We start from the raw sequence: 19,254 nt of genomic DNA on the forward strand, positions 1-19,254 counted from the left end.
CCTGAGATAGATAGATGTAGGCATCTAGGCTACTTTCTCTCTCTTCACCAAATTCTTATTCTCCTTAATAAATGCTTAAAAGTCTAAACTCTTGTTAAAGCTTATAATTTATTGGTGACCACTCATTAGATATTTTAGACAGACTGGCTAGAATTTTAACCCCTTACAAGGAATTCATGTTGGAGATCATGGAGCCAACATTACCCACAATGGTGGTAAAGATCATCACTCACACCAGGAAGTCAACCTTGCCTGCAGACAGGTATGTGCCATTTTCCACAGATAGGAACCTGCTTCTTACCACGACTGTGTCCAGCTTTAGGTTGGCCAGGGATGTTCCAAGCTCATGAAGAGACTTGGAATCAGAAAATGAGTCCCAAACCATCAGAGCACAGTCATTGCTTTCATCAAGCCCCACCTACCCTCACCTAGCAATAAACCAACTGTCTTTTCAGGGGTGAGAAAGAGAAAAACAACTGCCATATTCTGTTTACAAGAAACCATCCCTCTATGGGAGTTATAGAATCACAGAATTGGAAAGTTAGAAGGAACAGTAGAAGCCAATGGTTCTTTAACTTGGGGTCATTGAATTTCTACTTTTTTTTGTTTGTTTTTTGTTGTGTGTTTTTTTTTTGTGGGGCAATGAGGGTTAAGTGACTTGCCCAGAGTCACACAGCTAGTAAGTGTCAAGTGTCTGAAGTTGGATTTGAACTCAGGTCCTCCTGAATCCAGGGCCAGTGCTTTACCCACTGTGCCACCTGGCTGCCCTCCAATTTCTACTTTTTTAAAAAAAGATTTTGACAGCTGTATTTCACTATAATTGGTTTCCTCTATAATTCTATATATCTTATTTTATACAATTGAAATATTAGTCAGAGAAGGGGTCCATGGGCTTTGCCAGATTGCCAAAGCTGCCCATGTCCTCCAGCAGGTGAAGAACCTCTGGCACTGGACAAACCCATTCATAAAAAGAATCCTCACTATAACATAGCCATCCAATAATCATGCAGCTTTTGCTTGATGATGCCCAAAGAGGAGATTGTTCACCATCCCCTTGACTTCTCCAACTAAAACCTTCATTGACCACTACTTGCCTATATGTTTTTTCTCTCCCAATAATATAAGTTCCTTTAAAAAGTCTAAAAACTGGGGCAGCTAGATGGCGCAGTGGATAGAGCACCGGCCCTGGAGTCAGGAGTACCTGAGTTCAAATCCAGCCTCAGACACTTAACACTTACTAGCTGTGTGACCCTGGGGAAGTCACTTAACCCCAATTGCCTCACTAAAAAAACAAAACAAAAAGTCTAAAAACTTCTGGAATTTCATATAAAAATAATTATACATGTGTGCTCATATGTATATATGTCGATATATTGGGGCACATGTATGAATATAGCATTACCCTTATGGTAATTGGCATATTTCCTTATTGCTTTTTGTCCTTAGCATTTTCAGCATCCCCATCAACAATGCTCTCTCCATCTGATAAGTCACTCCCACACTTCTTTACTTTGCTCTCAAGTTTGCTGAGTCTCTGCTTGACTTTCATTTGGGTGGCATTATATTCTGCCAGGAGCCTAGCAAACCTGGTTTGTAAATTATCAAGGGAAGATTCAAGTCTCTCCACCTTCTCTTCCATGTCCTTTGGATCTGTTCCGCTCCCAGCCGCATCCTCATCTATCAAGTTGTCCTTCATTAGAATCTGACGTCCTTTCTCTTCCAGGGCCTTTTTGGCATCTGGATATTCAATGAGGGACTCCATTAAGTCATCTTTGGACAAGCAGAATAGATCAGAGTAACCGATGCTCCTGATGTTGGCCGTCCTTCTGTTCCCAGATTTGCTCCCTTTGATGTTTAAGATGCTGATTTCCCCAAAGTAGCTCCCATCACTGAGGACCACAAATTGGGTGACGCCATCGTCGGCTACTACCGCCAGCCTCCCTTCTTTGATGATGTACATTTCTCTCCCGATATCCCCCTTCTTGCAGATGTAATCACCAGGGCTGAACACTGCAGGCCTAAGCTTCAGGACCAGCTCCACCAAGAGGCCCGCCTCACAGTCCTGGAAAATGCGGACCTTCTTCAGGGTATCCAGGTGCACGTTGATGGCGATTTCAGCCTTCAGCTTGTCTGGGAGGCTTTTAAGTACTTCCTTTTCATCCACTGTCTTCTTGTTAGTCCATAGGTAGTCGAACCACCTGATGATCCTGGTCTCCAAGTCCTTGGTCACTTTTCGAAATTGCATATACTGCTTTATGGAGTCAATTTTGGCCTGAAATTCAGCCCTGGAGGCATTCATGTTGGAGATCATGGAGCCAACGTTACCCACAATGGTGGCAAAGATCAGCACGCCCACCAGGAAGTCAACCACCACAAAAAGGTACTCCTCATCTTTGACGGGGGGTGGAGTCTCCCCAATGGTAGTCAAAGTCAGGGTGGACCAGTAGAGACAATAAATATATTTCCTGGACAGGCGCCCATATTCTGGGATAGAGATGTTGGGATAAACCCAGGAATCAGTCCCAAACCCAATAAGCTTGGAAATGGCAAAGTAGATGCATGCATTCCAGTGGATGATGATCAGAATGTACAGGACAAGATTTCCAATCCTGAACATATTAGGATAGTTGGTCCTAGTCTCTGTGCGGTCAAAGAATTCAAATAGCCTAGAGAATTTCAACAGGCGGTTGAACCTCAACTCAGGGTAGTTCAGCCCCACTTTTAAATAAGCCAGATCAGAAGGGACCAGAGAGAGTACGTCCAGCTTGAACTGAAACATCTTCATGTAGTGCTTTCTGAGTTTTTCTGCGTCTTTGACCATTAAGCCTTGTTCGAGAAAGCCTAGGAAGGAAAGGGATGACTTAGTCACTCAAGATCACGTGACCTCTACAAGAGGATATAAGACAAGGGATAAGTCAATCAGCTATCATAGCCCCGCCCTCTTTAGGCTCAGGGGTGAAGTCTAGACCTTTGGTTTCACTGGTATAGGGAGGCTCTAGTTTAGAAACTTGCTCCACAGATGTAGATTGGAAAGAAGAAAGGAAAGAAGGGAGGGAGGGAGGAAAAAAGGAAGGAAGGAAGGAAGGAAGGAAGGAAGGAAGGAAGGAAGGAAGGAAGGAAGGAAGGAAGGAAGGAAGGAAGGAAGGAAGGAAGAAAGGAAGGAAGGAAGGAAGAAAGGAAGGAAGGAAGGAAGAAAGGAAGGAAGGAAGGAAGGAAGAAAGGAGGAAGGAAGGAAGGAAGGAAAAGAAAGGAGGGAAGAAGAGAGAGAGAATAAGGGAGGAAGGAAGGGGGGGAGGGATGAAAGAAGGGAGGAAGGAAGGCGATAAGGAAAGAAAGAAGCATATATTAAGCACCTACTATGTGCTAAGTGCTATACAAATATCTCATTTGATCTTCACAACAACTGTACGAGGTAGGTGCTATTATTATTCCCATTTTAGAGTTGAGAAAATTGAAGCTGAAAGCACTTAAGTAACTTTTTCCAGGATCACACAGCTAGTGAATGTCTGAAGCCAGATTTGAACTTAGTTCTTCTGAATTCCAGGCTCAGCACTCTGAGATTGGCAACTCACAGGCTGCTTCTCTCATAAAGGGTTGCCTAGGACACTGAGAGTTAAGTGACTTGTCTGTGGTCATAGTACATATAAAAGACAAGATTTGAACCCAGGCTTCTTGACTCCAAAGACTATCTATTATATTATGCTCTCCAAAAGGCCCAATCCTTTATTAGTCCACAAATACAGACATGTCCATTTTATAACATTTATGGTCAAAAAAGTGCATTCTTGGTATGTTTTTTTTCCATTCATTTTTTTTCAACGAGCACTGAGTACGTGCACATGTGTCTGTCATGGAATTTCTTGCAGGCTCAGTGGATAGAGCACTGGACCTGCAACCTGGAAGAGCTGAGCTCAAATTCAGCTTGAGACACTTACTAGATGTGTGAAACTGGACAAGTCACTTAACTTCTGTTTGCCTTGGTTTCCTAAACCATAAAATGGGCATAAAATAGAATCTATCTCCTAGGACAGCTGTGAGGATCAAATGATATAATATCTATGTGTCAAGCACTGTTCTGGGTGTTAGGTACATAGACAAAAAGCGAGCTCTCTCTGTCTCTTTGTCTCCGTGTCTCTCTTCCTTTCTCTCTTTCTGTCTCTCTCTCTCTCTCTCTCTCTCTCTCTCTCTCTCTCTGTCTCTCAGAGAGCTTATATTTATTTTTTTTTGTAGGGCAATGAGGGTTAAGTGACTTGCCCAAGGTCACACACCTAGTAAGTGTCAAGTGTCTGAGGCCAGATTTGAACTCAGGTCCTTTTGAATCCAAGGCCGGTGCATTATCCACTGCACCATCTAGCTGCCCCCAAAAGCTTATATTCTTTTTTTTTTTTTTTGGTCAGGCAATTGGGGTTAGGTGTCTTGCCCAGGGTCACACAGCTAGTAAGTGTCAAGTGTCTGAGGTCAGATTTGAACTCAGGTCCTCCTGAATCCAGGGCTGGTGCTCTATCCACTGCACCACCTAGCTGCCCCAAAAGCTTATATTCTTAAGGAGAGATAACATATATATATATATATATATATATATATATATATATACATATATAAGATACATACATATAATATATGCATATACAACCATAGAATAAATCCTGAACATAGAATGCTCATAGAATAAATGCTTATAGAATAAATGCAAAATAAAACAAGAAAGTTAGGGAGGGAGAGTGCTAACACTTGAGGGGTTTTAGAATCAAAAAAGGCCTTCTTTAGAAGGTGGTGCTTTAATGACTATTTATAAATGCCCAAATTAACTGAAAAGGACATATGAAGGAAGATACTATCTGCATCCAGAGAATGAACTGGTAAATAGAAGTGTGCATGGAATGATTTTACACACACACACACACACAGATATATAGATATATACCTATTTGTGTCTAATGGTAGCCATCTCTAGGTTTGGGGGTAGAGAACAAAAAAGGAAAAAAAGAAATTTGTATAATAACTTTATTATATTTGTAAAAGAATATCAAGTTGTACATAATAGATTTGTGGTTTCATGTGCAATCATCTTTTTATTATACTATGTTATGGAAATGATTGTTTCATTCCATAAATTAAAAATAAAACAAACTATTAAAAAGAATGTGGTGCTTTAATTACTTTCACATGTATAATTAATCTCGTATTGCTTGCTTTCTCAATGGGTGGAGGAGGAACTGGAAGGAGGGAGAGAATTTGAAACTCAGAATGTTTAAAAAATGAATGTTAAGGGGCAGCTAGGTGGCACAGTGGATAGAGCCCTGGCCCTGGATTCAGGAGGACCTGAGTTCAAATCCGAGCTCAGACACTTGACACTTACTAGCTGTGTGACCCTGGGCAAGCCACTTAACCCTCATTGCCTCACAAAATAAATAAATAAATAATAAATAAATAAAAATGAATGTTAAAATAAATAAATATTTTTTAAGTGATGCTTTAGCTGAGTCTTGAAGGAAGTCAGGGATTATGTGAGGTACAAGTGAAGAAAGAGTGCATTTCTGGCATGGGGATGGCCAGTTGAAAGGCCTAGAAATGGGAATGGAGTGAGCTATTGAATAAGAGAAAAAAGTCAGTTTGCCTGGACCCTAGAATACAAGAAGGAAAGTAATATGTAGTGAGACTCCAAAGAAGGCAGTGTTTTGGAGTTTGGTTTAAAGGGCCTTGAGGATTTGAAGCATCTGGACAATGGTCACAAGTTGGGGCTTATACTTAGCCAGCTTACCACAGCAGCCTTTTAAGCCCATATTTTCATAATCTTAGTCCCAAAGAAACCACCCCAGGTAGACAGGGGAAAGATTCTCATCCTTTACCCCCATATCAGCCCTATCTGAGATTTTAATTTTCTTGTTCTCTAATGCACCTGACCTCTGAGCTATTTAAGGTGACAATGACTGTCTTTTTTTTGGTAATAAACATTTTTATTTATAGTATTGGGTTCCAATTTTTATTCCTCTTTCCCTCCCTCACCTCTCCCGACCCTAAGGTGGCAAACAATCAGATATTGATTTTATATGTATGATTATGTAAAACATGACCATATTTGTCATTTTGTACAAGAAAACTTAAATAGAAGAAAAAAATGAAAGAGTGAAAAATAGCATGTTTCATTCTGTTCCATCAATATCAGTTCTTTCTTTGGATAGCATGCTTCATCAATAGTCCTTTGGGATTGTCTTGGATCACTGGACAGTGGCTGTCTTAGCAATATGGACAATGGCTGTCTTAGCTTGGCATATGGGGATTCCCCCAGGATTCCCCCAGTCCCATAATCTTCTGCTTTAGTCTTGAACAGCCTTCCCTATTTCCCTCTTACTTTATCCAAGACAGAGACTAGAGCGTTAAAAAAAAATACTTCACCAGCAACCAAGGGAAGATGCAATTGTAAGAAGCTAGGCCAAGATTGGCTGCCAGTGCTACATCCTGTTGGGTGGCCAGGGGCTTACTGACCTCCATAATAGGTCTGGCATTTTATTGCCTCACTTATCAAGGATGCTGACCAAACCTAATCTTGATGCCCTTATTCTCCCAGGTCAAGGGTGTGCTTGTCAATCCAGCTACTATTCAGAGTCATCCATTCCTTGTATCCTTAAACCTTGCAGTTCCTATGAATCACCACCTCTTATGACACCTTCCCTCAGTAGCCTCTGGTAGGATGTGTCAATGTTGCACAGACTCACCTGTCCTCACTCGAACCAGCAAGTCCAAGGCATAGATGCCATCAGCAATATAATCCAAGACCAGCCAAAGCATCAAGTGGTCACTTTGAAGTTCATCAAAACAGGCCCTGAATAATGCCAAAAATATGGGTGATGTCAGAGCCCCTACTGAAGATGGAGAAGGCAAGGAATGTACATCCAGAAGCCAACTAAAATAACTTTCTAAGGAGGGTGGAACTTGGGGTGGGTGGAAGGGTTGAAGAAGAGAGCATGCAGACAGGGACACTCCTGAATCAACCTCTAAAGCCTATAGAGGTCACTGTTCCTTCAGTACAAAAGTACCAACCTTCATTGTCGTTAGCTCCCACATGTGACAGATAATCAGTAGTAGTAGTAGTAGTAGTAGTAGTAGTAGTAGTAGTAGTAGTAGTAACAACCAGATTTTATTTTACACTTTTATATAACAACTTTACATATGTTATCCCAATTGATAATTATACCAACCTTGTGGGAGTAGGTACTGTTATTACCCCCATTTTACAGACAAGGAAACTGAGGTTGAAAGGGTAGATAATTTGCCTGGAGTCACACAGATATTAAGTATCTGAGGCAGGATTTGAACTCAGGATTTTCTGACTCCAAGTCCAGTGCTCTGTTCATTATGTCACTAAGGTGCCTTTATTTCTTTCCCCCAATAGCTTTCTTTACCTCATCTTCAGGTAGATGGTACCAAAAAGCCCTAAGCTTATCTGAAGAACAGCAACAGACCAAACCCTATCTTCTGTCTTTCCTACTTCTCATTAGAACCAACTCTTGATAGGGAGTCTAGAAGGAGGTCTTGGGACTACAGAATTCTACAGCTCGAAGGAACAAGTTTTGTGTCATGGACCCCTTTGATAATCTGATGAAACCAATGTACCTCTTCTCATTTTTTTTAAATGCAGAAAACAAGGTGACCAACTATATCGAAATATAAATTTTTTTTCTCATCCAAATTCACAGACCTTCTGAAATCTATTTACAGACTAGGTTAAGAACCTCTGATCTAGTCCAATGCCCACTCCCCCATCATTGAAGAGGTGAGGACATTGAGCCCTGGAGAGGTAAGGTGATTCACTCGAGGTCACATGACTGGTCAGAATCGAGACAAACCTAGAACTCAGGTGATCTGATTCCTAATATACAGCACCACTTTCTTCTCTCCTCCAGCTCTGGGATTCCATACCTGCACACAAGCATGCACCAGTTATAGAAGACAGGGATGGCGATGATGGTCAGCCACCTATAGTACAAGTTGCTAGAAGGATCTATCACAAAGATTTCTTTCTTCCTTCTGAAAAAAAAATATACACATCTATATTAACAAGAATAATAGGGAGACTGGGCTTCAGACGGAGGCTCAGAAAACTTGGGCCCAAAATCCTTCTTAGAAAAATAATTAGCTCACTCTCCTTAGTCTCATAAGATACCACCTCCAGGGTAATACCTTCTACTTCCATATTCTTTGTGCTATAAACCGGAGCCTTCCTAAGGGGGAAGCATTGCTTAGAAAGCAAAAGCAGAAGTCCTGGAGTAGACATCTTCTGGACTTCCCTTCCAGGCCTCAGTTCTAAGGTCCTTTTCTCTTTTTGTCGATTACAAAGAATAACCACGACACGACAGAAGTAAATTCCATATGTTATAGCATCCTTCCCACAAGTCTGAGTCTAGCGCCTCTCTGTGGCATGGAGGTGGCCCTACATTCTAAAAAGTGATGCCAATGTGTCTCAAAGCTCTGACAGGCCAGAACAAGATAACAAGTCAGAAAGTCTCCTAGTCTGGGTGCAGGTTGTGTATCTTTGTCCAAGGAGCAACCCAATTGCAGCTCAGTTCGTCACCAGAAGGCCGGTCAGGAGATGATGAATTTTCTCAGTCAGAGCAACTTATAAAGGAGAGGTTGCTTGCTGGATCAAGAAGGAGGGTACCCCTGACAAAGAAGTAATAACTTCTTTCACCTATGTCCTTCAGAAGGATAAAAGAGAAAATATAGTATGGGATAGATGCTACACAGGTAAGTAGTAGAAACCATACCATAGATTTTCCATTTCATGAGTTTTAGGTGGGCACAGCCATTCTCTATAGGTTTCAGTTCTCAATACAATGCCCTGTGCATCCCTGAATGATCTAGGTTATTTAGGGAGACCATTTCAAGCAGTTAAATGAATGCTGAGATCAAGGAAAATATTCTTGCTTTGTTTTCTTTGCATCCCCAGTTCTTGGCAAAGTGCCTTGCATATGGTAGACGCTTAATAAATGCCTGCGGTTGATAATGAGTCTAACAAAGTAGCCTTTTTATTATTTTTACAATTTTCCTACAAACTAAGTTCTTAAGGAGTACATTCAGAACTCCCATTTTCATTTAGACACAGTCGATCTTCCTCTGTCATACCATATGTGCCATAATCTGAAATCAAGTTTTGCCAACAATTTTCTTGCATGCTATAAGGAGCTTCCAAAGGTTCTGCCTGCCTTTCCTGATAGCTTTAAGAGCAGAATGGAATGCTCATTTGCATGGCTTTGGAGTTTTCCCAGGATTTCCCTTCATCACTTTGGTAAGCTCTCTCAAGGGCCAAGAGAGTACATATTCTTTAAAGAAGGATTCAGCTTCCCTAGGAAGCAAACCAAATCCATTTCTGTTTGCCTACATGGGCAGTCACTTGGGTAGGGAATATAATTTGGTTAACCATAAGGTTTGCTAAACAGGTAAGTCATATAGATGGGGTCAGCGGGTGGGCAAACAGAATTTCTAACCTTCCCTCCATCCTGCAAAGGAATTCATTTACCTAGTCCCTTTTTGTTGACAGCTCTGGTTAAGGGCCTTGCCCTGTAAAACATGAGTCCTGAAACAATTTCCAGGAAGGAAATTATCTTCTTGAGACTGGGAACTCCTTGTTCCCTTCCCTATGATTGTAACACCTCTGTTCTTCTTGTATAGTGTTGAAACCCTATGTTGAAGTAATGACTACAGGTGAGAAGAAAAGAGAAGAGAAGACAATGGAAGCCCACCCTGGGCACTTGGAAGCTGACTTTCAGCTAGGAGCCGGGGTCTGCCGGAACATGACAGTGAATTACCACCATTCCAAAGAGTCCAAGACGTATTGATCGTAACACCTTTCAGAAGCAGGGTGTTATCCACAATACCTCTTCACCCAGTACTTACTCCACTTCCTTTGAGGGTTTATCCTTTTTCTCTTCTTCCTTTTCCTTCTCTTTCTCCACCTTTTCCTCCTTTTTGCTGCATAACATAGGGTAACATTGAGCAATTTTAAAGCACCAACTATTATTCTACTGTAGGGGGAGCAGGCTGAGCAGAAGCCAAGGATGGGGAGGACAGAAAACTTTTGAGTAGGTCTTTCTTCCCATTTGGGAATTCAGAGAACAATCAGCTTATGTGGCCCAATCTGTCATATTAACAGGCTAGAATAAGAGGAGCCTATTGATTTGGGAAAAGGAAACAAAAATCCATTCACCTTGACAGCAAGTCAAAATACACAGAGTTGAGAAAATATTTCCAGTGTTCTCTGCTAATGGACAACTTGTTTCCCAACCTCTGCTCTTGAAATGTTTTGAGAGCATCCCTAAGGAGACATAAGTCATCCTAGGACCTTCTGGAGGAGTCGAAATGAAACCTAAAAAGAATCCAAACCCACAGAGTAGAAAGATCATTGTGAAGTCATTTTGAAGAAGGCCCTAAAAGCAGAGACACTGTGGTAAGAATATTAACTTTGGAACTAGAGGGTCTTTGTTTTAATCTCAGGTCTGTTATTTAATATCTATAGGACTTTGGATGGGCAGCTAGCTAGTGCAGTGAGGAGCCTGATTTCAGGAAGACCTGAGTTCAAATCTGGCCTTGGAAATTTACTAGCTGTGTGACCCTGAGAAAATCACTTAACCCTATTTTCCTCAGTTTCCTCATCTGTAAAATAAAGTGGAGAAGAAAATGGGAAACCATTCCAGTATCTTTGCCAAGGAAACCCCAAGAGAGATCATGAAGAGTGGGACATGACTGAAAGACTAAACAACAAACAACAAGGACTTCAGACTTCTCATTTACTTATCTTGGCAACAGTGTTGTCATCTGTAAAATTAGGTGAGGGTGGGATTGGCAGGGGGGTGGGGTTGGACCAGATGACTTTTAAGGTCCCTTCTAGCTAATGATCTGGGAATCATCTGCTAGGGAGAGAGCACAGCATAGTGGATCAGTAATTGGAACTGGAGTCGGGAAGACCTGAGTTTAAATCCTGCCTCAGACCTTTGCTCTCTGTGTGACTTTAGGCAAATCACTTAACTGTTCTCAGCCTCAGTTTCCTTTTCCATAAAAGGGGGATAATAACAGCATCCACCCAACAGGGTAATTATAAGGATCAAATGAGGCAATGTATATAAAGTGCTTTGCATACCTTAAAACACTACATGAAGACTGGATATTATAATACGCAAGTTAGTTTTGAGACATGGAGGTGATTAGGGGAAAATTGTTCTTTGTCCTTCATTTTTTTGTTTGGTTTTATTTTATTTTGTTTTTGTGGGGCAATGAGGGTTAAAGTGACTTGCCCAGGGTCACACAGCTAGTAAGTGTCAAGTGTCTGAGGCCACATTTGAACTCAGGTCCTCCTGAATCCAGGGCTGGTGCTTTATCCACTGCATCACCTGGCTACCCCCTGTCCTTCCATTTTAAAGAGGACAGTGACAACAGGGTGATGTCATGACTTGCACTGAATTGGATTTAAGTGTGTGAGGGCTGTGCAAGGTCACCAACCTCGCTTTCTCCTCCAGAACCATCTGAATCCAGTGGAAAGATATACATTAGGACGACTGGAGTTGGCCCCAGTCAATTGGAGTTAACTGACTTGCCCAGGGTCGCACAGCTAGTAAGTATCTGAGGTGAGACTTGAACTCAGGTCCACTTGACTCCAGGGCTAGTGCTCTATCCACTATGCCACCTAAGCTGCCCCGATTAGGGGAAATAGCACTTGATAGGCAGAGTAGGAGGAAGATTATTATTATTTTCCCATTTTTCCTACAAATTTAGCTCTTGAGCACTGCATTCAGGGCTCCTGTTTCAAATCAGAACCTTGGTCCTTGAAAAATTATCAACAGTAGACCACAAGCCAGGGAGCTTAGGCAAGAAGGTGTGTGCATCACTCACAGCAATGGACCTCAGGGCCAAATGGCATTTCATCACTGTTAGAGTCACAGAGTCATAGATTCTTAGAGCTGGAAAGGACCATATAACCTCCATTCTTTTCGAGATAAGGGATTTGAGGCCCAAAGGCCACACAGCTGGTGAGTGGTGAAGCTGGGACTAGAAGCCAGGCCTTTGGGTTCCCAATGCAAGGTTCTTTCCAACTATGCAGAGTTCAGACCCAGCTCCAAGTCTCATGAGAAACTGCCAGCATCTCATCCCTGTTGGCCAAGCTTCACAAAGCAGGTCTTCTTGGGGGGGATTTATGCTTCTACCTGCTTTGGGTTGGAAATAACTGTCAAAATGCAAACGCCTACAAGGGAGGTAGTAGGGTTTGCTCTTCCTAGGGCAAAGCTTTGATGGATAGCCTAGGGCAGCTACTCTCAATATGGAGAGAGCCTCAACTCCACCCTTTGGCATAGATTTGGTTGATAGAATAGCATAGTATTAGCCCTTAGACAAAATACAATTTGACTTTCTCCTCTTTTTAGATTGTGAATTGGTAAGAACCTGAAAACGTCAGGTTAGTTCGATAGTATTTTTTGAGTCTTCAAAAGTAAATTATAGCCTTCAGACAGCCTAGGGAGAAACAAAGAACTAATCAACTTAAGCTGTCTCAGAGTCCCAGAATCCCCAAAGTCTTTTTTCTGCCTTTAAAATACCAGCATCAGTTCACCAGCAGAGGCTGCTAGTCACACGATAATCATTCAGTATGAGCCCCTAGTCAGAGACTTCCCTGCTCAGTAGGGGGTGTCAGGCTGGTAATGTTCCATCCTTTTTCCATGCCTCTGTGACAATGTGCTGTCTCTGTGGTCCATCTGCTACCTGTTAAGTGATAACTGCCTAGGAGGACCTCAGGATTCTGGAAAGAACACCCATGCATGCCTATTACTGATTTTAGCCGCAGCTCTGCCTTACTGAGCTAGGAAGAGATCTTCCTAAGGTTATCAGAGTTGTTAGACAGTGTTAACATTGGTTGGGGCCAGTGTGAAAAATCCCCTGAAATTTCAAAAGGAAAAAAAAGAAAGGAGGGAGAAACAGAGAGACAAAAGAAACACAGACACACACAGAGAAAGCAGCTTTTATGTGGACAGATAGGATGCTACATATTGAGTATTTTCTTTTATATTCTGTGCTTCCACCAAATTTGTCCTCTTTGATAGAATTGTCTCTGACTTTATGTCCCTGTCCCTGATCTGACTTGTACCCACACCTATTTCTGGCTTTGAGGGATAGCCTGGGGGCATCTACTTCTACTGTGGAGGGAGCTTCGGTCCCCCTCTGGGGCATGGATTTGGTTGATAGAATGTCAGAATTGGGTTGGCCCTTAGACAGTATATAATTCAACCTTCTCCTGTAAAGCTGGGAGATATGAAAGTGTCTCAGTTTGACTCAGTCTGCAAAGCTAATCTTAGAATTCATCTCTCTTGACCCCCAGACCAGAATGCTTTTCTCTGTAGCTCTCTGCCTCTCAGTTGAGGAGGCAGGGGAAAAAAGGAAGACAGAGAACACCCCCCAAAACTCCCTCAGCCCTGTTGCTTATTCTTCTTCCTGACATTAAATCTGTGTGGCTTCAATATGTTTCAAGTCTCAGATGTGTTTAAATATTGAGTTTGGCTATGATTCAACTAGGTTTCATGAATGAATGAATTTTATTATTTTTTTTTTACATGCTAGAGTTTTGGTTTCTTGAATTTGATGCACAAATTTATGCAAACCAAATGCAAATATTTGTCCCTGCCGGAAAAGAAGGGGAGGGGAAACCTTATCCTCGGAATAAAATGGAAAATAACAAGGAATTTTAAGTAATTATAGCACTTCTTTCACTATAAGAAAATTCAGTAGGGAAACTCAATTGGAATGAGAAATGCTCACTTTCCCAATCTGCTCTCCCACTACACTAATTTTGCCTCAGAAATCTGGGCTTAGTGAGGTTACAAGGTCATTGGGAAGCTATGATTTGCTAGTCTCATGCTTAGAAAATGTAAAGCCATCATTGTGGATAAGACCTACAGAGTTTTGAAAATGAAATCCAGCCCATGATTTCTAAATTCAATTGTAGTCATTAAATCTGGAACAATACTGAAGAAAAACAGTCTGTTACTGGGGAGAAGTAAAGACTCAGGTCTAGATTTTTCTTTCTTTGACCTCCTAGTTGGATTTCAAAGGAGAAAACAGGAAGTTTGATATTTTAGAAATCTTTCTAGGAGGGCAGGCAGCAGCAGGATACCAGGGGGAGAGAGTAAAGCAGGAGTTTCTATGGCTAGGAGAGGCACCACTAGGGGGAGGCATTGGAAAACAGAGGTAGGAGGCTTGGTTGACTTTACTAAGGGAGAGCTGGGGGTACTTACTCTTTGTTGGCATTGTTGCAGGTGTTGATATTATATCTGGCCAGTGGCCAGCCTCTGCAAGGAGGTAAATAAAACACAGAATTTGGAGAGTTTTCAATCTAATTCCAATCACTCAGGGCCCTTGATTTCTACTTTGAGCATTATCCAAGTCCTTGGCTTCTATTTTCTCCCCTGTCTCTTGGACTCATTCCTGCTTCCACTGCGTTCTGTCCCATTCTGACTGCTGTGCTCATTAGGGAGTTCATCAGCAAGCTACTTAGGGAGTTGAATTGATGTTCACAGAGAACCAATATAACAGGCTGTTCAAAAAACTAATGCAGTCTTCTTAAACTGCATTAGAAGGAGCATGGCATATAGAACAAGTGTGACCTTGGGCAAGTCACTTAACCTTATTGTCTCAGTTTCCTTACCTATAAAAATGAGCTGGAGAAGGAAATGGCAAACCACTCCAGTATCTCTGCTGAGAAAACCCCAAATAGGGTCCCAAAGAGTTGAACAGGACTTAAATGACTGAACCACAACATGATGTAGAAAAAAGAAGGTAAGGGTTCCAATCTACTCTGACTACTGTGTCAGAGAATATCTGAAGTATTGTGTTCAGTTTTGGGTGTCACCATTAACAAACTGGAGTTCAATTCAACAAACAATTTTTTTGGGGGGGGAGCAGGGCAATGAGAATTAAGTGACTTGCCCAGGGTCACACAGCTAGTAAGTGCCAAGTGTCTGAGGCCAGATTTGAACTCAGGTCCTCCTGAATCCAGGGCCAGTGCTTTATCCATTGCGCCACCTAGCTGCCCCCTCAACAAACGATTTTTAAACCATACCATGTGCCATGTACCAGGAACACAGAGACAAACATACCCTCAAGGAGCTCCCATTCTACTCAGCAGAAATGACATATATACAAAGGTAAATATTATACACATATATACACATGTATGTATGCATGTGTAATATATCATATATAATGTATATGTATATATGTAATGTATACATATGTGTGTATGTGTGATTTCAGCAGGGAGATAGGTAGAGTCCTAACAACTGGGGTAATCAGAGAAAGGCTTTGGTTGGAGGTGGCACTTTCTATAAGAAAGGTAGGGATTCCAAGAGATAGAAGTAAGTAGAGAAGGCTTCCAGGCATGGAGGTAGAAGATGGTATGGCAAGTAGGTCAAGTGGGTTGGGTTTCAGAGTGTATGAGAGGGGGGCAGCTAGGTGGCACAGTGGATAAAGCACTGGCCTTGGATTCAGGAGGACCTGAGTTCAAATCCAGCCTCAGACACTTGACACTTAACTAGCTATGTGACCCTGGGAAAGTCACTTAACTCTCATTGCCCTGCAAAAACAAAACAAAAAACAAAAACAGAGTGTATGAAAGGGGATAATGTGAAACCAGTCCAGAAAATAAAGTTGGAGCCAAATTGTGAAGGTCTTAAAATGCCAAACAGAAGACTTTCTATTTCATTCTAGAGGCTGAGGTAGTCCCTAAAACTTCTTGAGCTGGGGGGTGGATGACAGATAGTTACATCCGTCCTTTAGGATTATCAATTCGGTAGCCAGGTGGAGGCTGGATTGGGGAAGGAAGATACTGAAAGCATGGAGACCAATGAACAATATTCCTTCCATGTGAGGAGTGATGAGGGTTTGAATAAGGGTGGTGGCTGTATGAGTGGAGAGAAAGATATAGATGGGAAGAGGTATTGTGATGGTAGAACCAATAAGACTTCGCAACAATTTGAATATGAGGGGTGAAGGAGAGAAGAGTAAAGAACAACTTTGAAATTGTGAACTTGGTTGACTAAATGATGATCAATGGTATCCTAGATGGAAAGATGAAAGGTAGGAAAAAGGGTGGATTTCAGGTAGAAGATAATGAGTTTTGCTCTAGACATATTGAATTTAAGATGCCAATAGCATATCCAGTAGGAGATGGCCAACAGGCTATATAGTTATGTGAGACTGAACTCAGGAGAGAGATGAGGGCTGAATAAGTAGACCTGGGAACTACACTGAATTTATTGAGCAAGTGGAAGCTGAGAAGACCCTTGAGACAAAGTGTAGAGATAGAAGAGAAGAGGTCCCAGGAAAATTTTTAAAAATATAAATATAGAGGTGGGGGCAGCACAAGGCATATAGGGAGGCAGAAAGTAATCTTTTTGGTCTGGAAAGTAAAGTTAATGGATGTAAGCTATATAAGACAAAGTTGGGAAGGTAAGATGGTACCAGGTTGTAACATGTTTGAATTTTATTGGGTAAGAGATTGGGAGGCTCTGAAGATTTTTGAGTGGAGGAATAACTTAACCAGATCTGTGAACAATAAGTATTGGGGTGGGGACAGCTATATGGAGGATGGGATCCATCCATGTATGTGTATCGATGAATATGTTTTCCCCCAGTAGAATGTAAGATCTTTGAGAGAAAGATCATGTTGATTTTGTCTTGTGTTCCCAGCACTTAGTAGAGTTCCTAGTACATGGCAGGCAATTAATGAACACTTGTTGAATTAGATTGAATTATAAGAATAGAGTCCCCAAAAACCCATTAGTATGCTACTTCGGGAGTTCAGGTATGTGGTCTTGTGTGGTGGGGAAACAGGAAGACATAAAAGGGGAGATATTGAGGGTTGAAATCTACAAAGATATACACACTCAAGGCTACTAGATTGGAGCCACAGGCAGGAGCAGTAAAGCCAAAAGATATAAAGCAATGGGAGCATATTGTCCATTTTGGAACAATGTGAGTTCGAGGTGCCATTAAAGATGCCCTGTGGACAGTTGGAGATGTGGCTCTGGAGGTCAGAAGAGAAGTCAGGGCTGGAGAAGTAGACGGGGGAGTCTTCTGCCAAGAGGTGATGGGTGAAACAGATTGAATTAACTTTCTGAAGAGCTGTGTCACAGTGGCTCATAGTGAACTCATAGCAATTGAAGTCCCTAAGTCTTTCCTGTAATTTATATATATATATATATACACACATATATATATACACACACACATATATGTGTATATATGTATATATACACACATATATGTATGTATGTATCATATCTGTATCTATATCATCTATATCTATGTCTATGTCTATATCTATATCTATTTTTTTTAACTTCAGGGGCTAGACTTTACATTCAGGACTATTAAATTTCATGTTAGTTCCAGCCCATCCTTGCAATCTGTGAAGATCTTTGTGACTCTTGACTCTGCCACCCAACATACTGGCTATCCCTCCTAGGACCCCTACAGTGTCCTTGTGTGTTTACTACCACATATGCATTCAGCTGTCATCGGCTCCTCCCACACACACACTTCAACAGCTTAAGAAAGTCAATTTGATCCCTGCTCTAAGCTTCTCAGCATAGCTAGCGAGAGTCCTGCCTGTCCCTGGTCCCACCTAGAACACACACACACACACACACACACACACAATTGGGACTATGCTATGTGACTAAAGGTGTTGGCAGATGGACTAAGACCTGACAGCCCAGCTCTCACTATTTATGGCACTAGACAGGCCAGCAAGATATCCTTCTGGCTATTTCTGTCACCCTCTCTGTCCAAGCAACAACCCAGTTTTCCTGTGCCATGGGGGGAAGCGACTCTGCCCAGTCCAAGCTGCTGCTGCTCTTGTGGGGAGGGGTGTCAAACGGGAAGCTCAGCTGAGAGACAGGAGTCTCAGATTCTAGGGCTCGCTGGGTCATGACCGGTTCTGCTTGTTCTGAGGGTGCAAAGCTTGGCTCTGATTATGTAAAGAATTCCTGGAGGAATAGTGAAGCTGATTCTCCTATTATTCTAAAGGCATGTCAATTCAGGCCCATGGAGCTCTGTGGTCCAGAGAGGTGTTGTGCAAACACACCAAGCACTGTAATAATTAGCTACTGTTTGCCATATTTATCCCACCTCATCCTACAGGGCCAAATAGACATCTTTCAAAACAGGAGGGAGAAGTGATCTCACCCACACTTTAGCCAATATCTCATCTTTGGATAACAGTCAAAAGAAGTCAAACAACCTGAAGTGAGCTTAGATTCCATTTCCTCCAGGAAGCTTTCCCAATTCCAGTTCACCTCCATCCCATAGTCCCAAAGCCCACCCCCACTCCATGTCCATGTCATTAGTGCAGCTTGGCAGTACCTTCATCCCATTCAGTCCCTCCATGATTCTGTTACCTTTTCTCGCCTCTATATCAAAACATAATTTAACATCTTGCTGAGCACAAGGTCAGAGAGGAGACAGTTTGGTTCTCCAGCATTACCTTACCTATGATCATATGACCCAAAGGGAGCCTGGGTCTCCCAGCCTCAGAGCCATATTGGGGGGGGATGGAGATAAATAGACCAACTTGCGTTTTCACCATTAAAACAAATCTGAATGTCTAGCTGAGGGCTCCTAGTAGGATTACCAAGATCATCTCTTGGCCCCCAGTTTAGACTACACCAAGAACTGGTAAGGTTTATAACATCCAAATTTGCAACCCATGGAAAAATGCGTGGCAGGGAAATCATCTTTAGCTTGTCTAGCAGATATAGCTCTAATTTAAATATTTAAATGTAAATCTTTACCAACAGCTATGGAATGGGGTCGGGGAAAGCCTATATCTTATTTTGAACAATATCTTATTTTTCATCTATGGAGGGTGACCCTGGGTAAGACCTCTCAGATTCAGCCAAAAGGCATGATTTCATTCTTCCAGGGAGATGGCTTGAGACAAGAATAAACCTGTCCTTGATGCTTATCCAAGACATGCTTCTCCTGCTAAACTACTCTCTCTCCATCCCCCACCAAGCCCACACAAAAGTGTGCAAAAACACCTGCTGTGCTTTCTGTGATAATTGCAAAGGCTTGTAACTGGTCAGCAGCCGCTTAGCTAAGTATCATCGGTAGAATTCTATAGAAACCAAAGCATCTAACAGTGCAGGAAGGTCAGAGAAATAGGAATGTTATAGAGGCAAGTTTCTCTGAGTCCAAGGTTAAGGGCATTGCTTTTAA

The 19,254-nt window shown here is 41.9% G+C and overlaps 1 protein-coding gene across 4 annotated transcripts in view; it reads right to left on the reverse strand.

The window, feature by feature from the left end:
• Nucleotides 1-1,396: 1,396 nt before the first annotated feature.
• Nucleotides 1,397-19,254, reverse strand: part of CNGA3 (cyclic nucleotide gated channel subunit alpha 3) — a 47,656-nt gene continuing 29,798 nt past the window's right edge. Inside the window, exons 4-8 of one of the 4 annotated variants that reach the window (XM_043997844.1) lie at nt 14,271-14,324; nt 9,895-9,969; nt 7,921-8,025; nt 6,717-6,823; nt 1,397-2,841 (exon numbers count right to left, since the gene is read on the reverse strand). In XM_043997844.1, the coding sequence (XP_043853779.1) occupies nt 1,427-2,841; nt 6,717-6,823; nt 7,921-8,025; nt 9,895-9,969; nt 14,271-14,324 (1,756 nt within the window). In that variant the 3' untranslated portion in view covers nt 1,397-1,426. Of the gene's footprint in view, nt 2,842-6,716; nt 6,824-7,920; nt 8,029-9,894; nt 9,970-13,458; nt 13,471-14,270; nt 14,325-19,254 lie in introns of all 4 variants that reach the window. The other 3 variants (XM_043997846.1, XM_043997845.1, XM_043997847.1) reach the window with 3 other exon arrangements.

This window comes from Dromiciops gliroides, chromosome 3 (genome assembly GCF_019393635.1).
Source record: "Dromiciops gliroides isolate mDroGli1 chromosome 3, mDroGli1.pri, whole genome shotgun sequence".
In the NCBI taxonomy this organism is placed as follows: domain Eukaryota; kingdom Metazoa; phylum Chordata; class Mammalia; order Microbiotheria; family Microbiotheriidae; genus Dromiciops; species Dromiciops gliroides.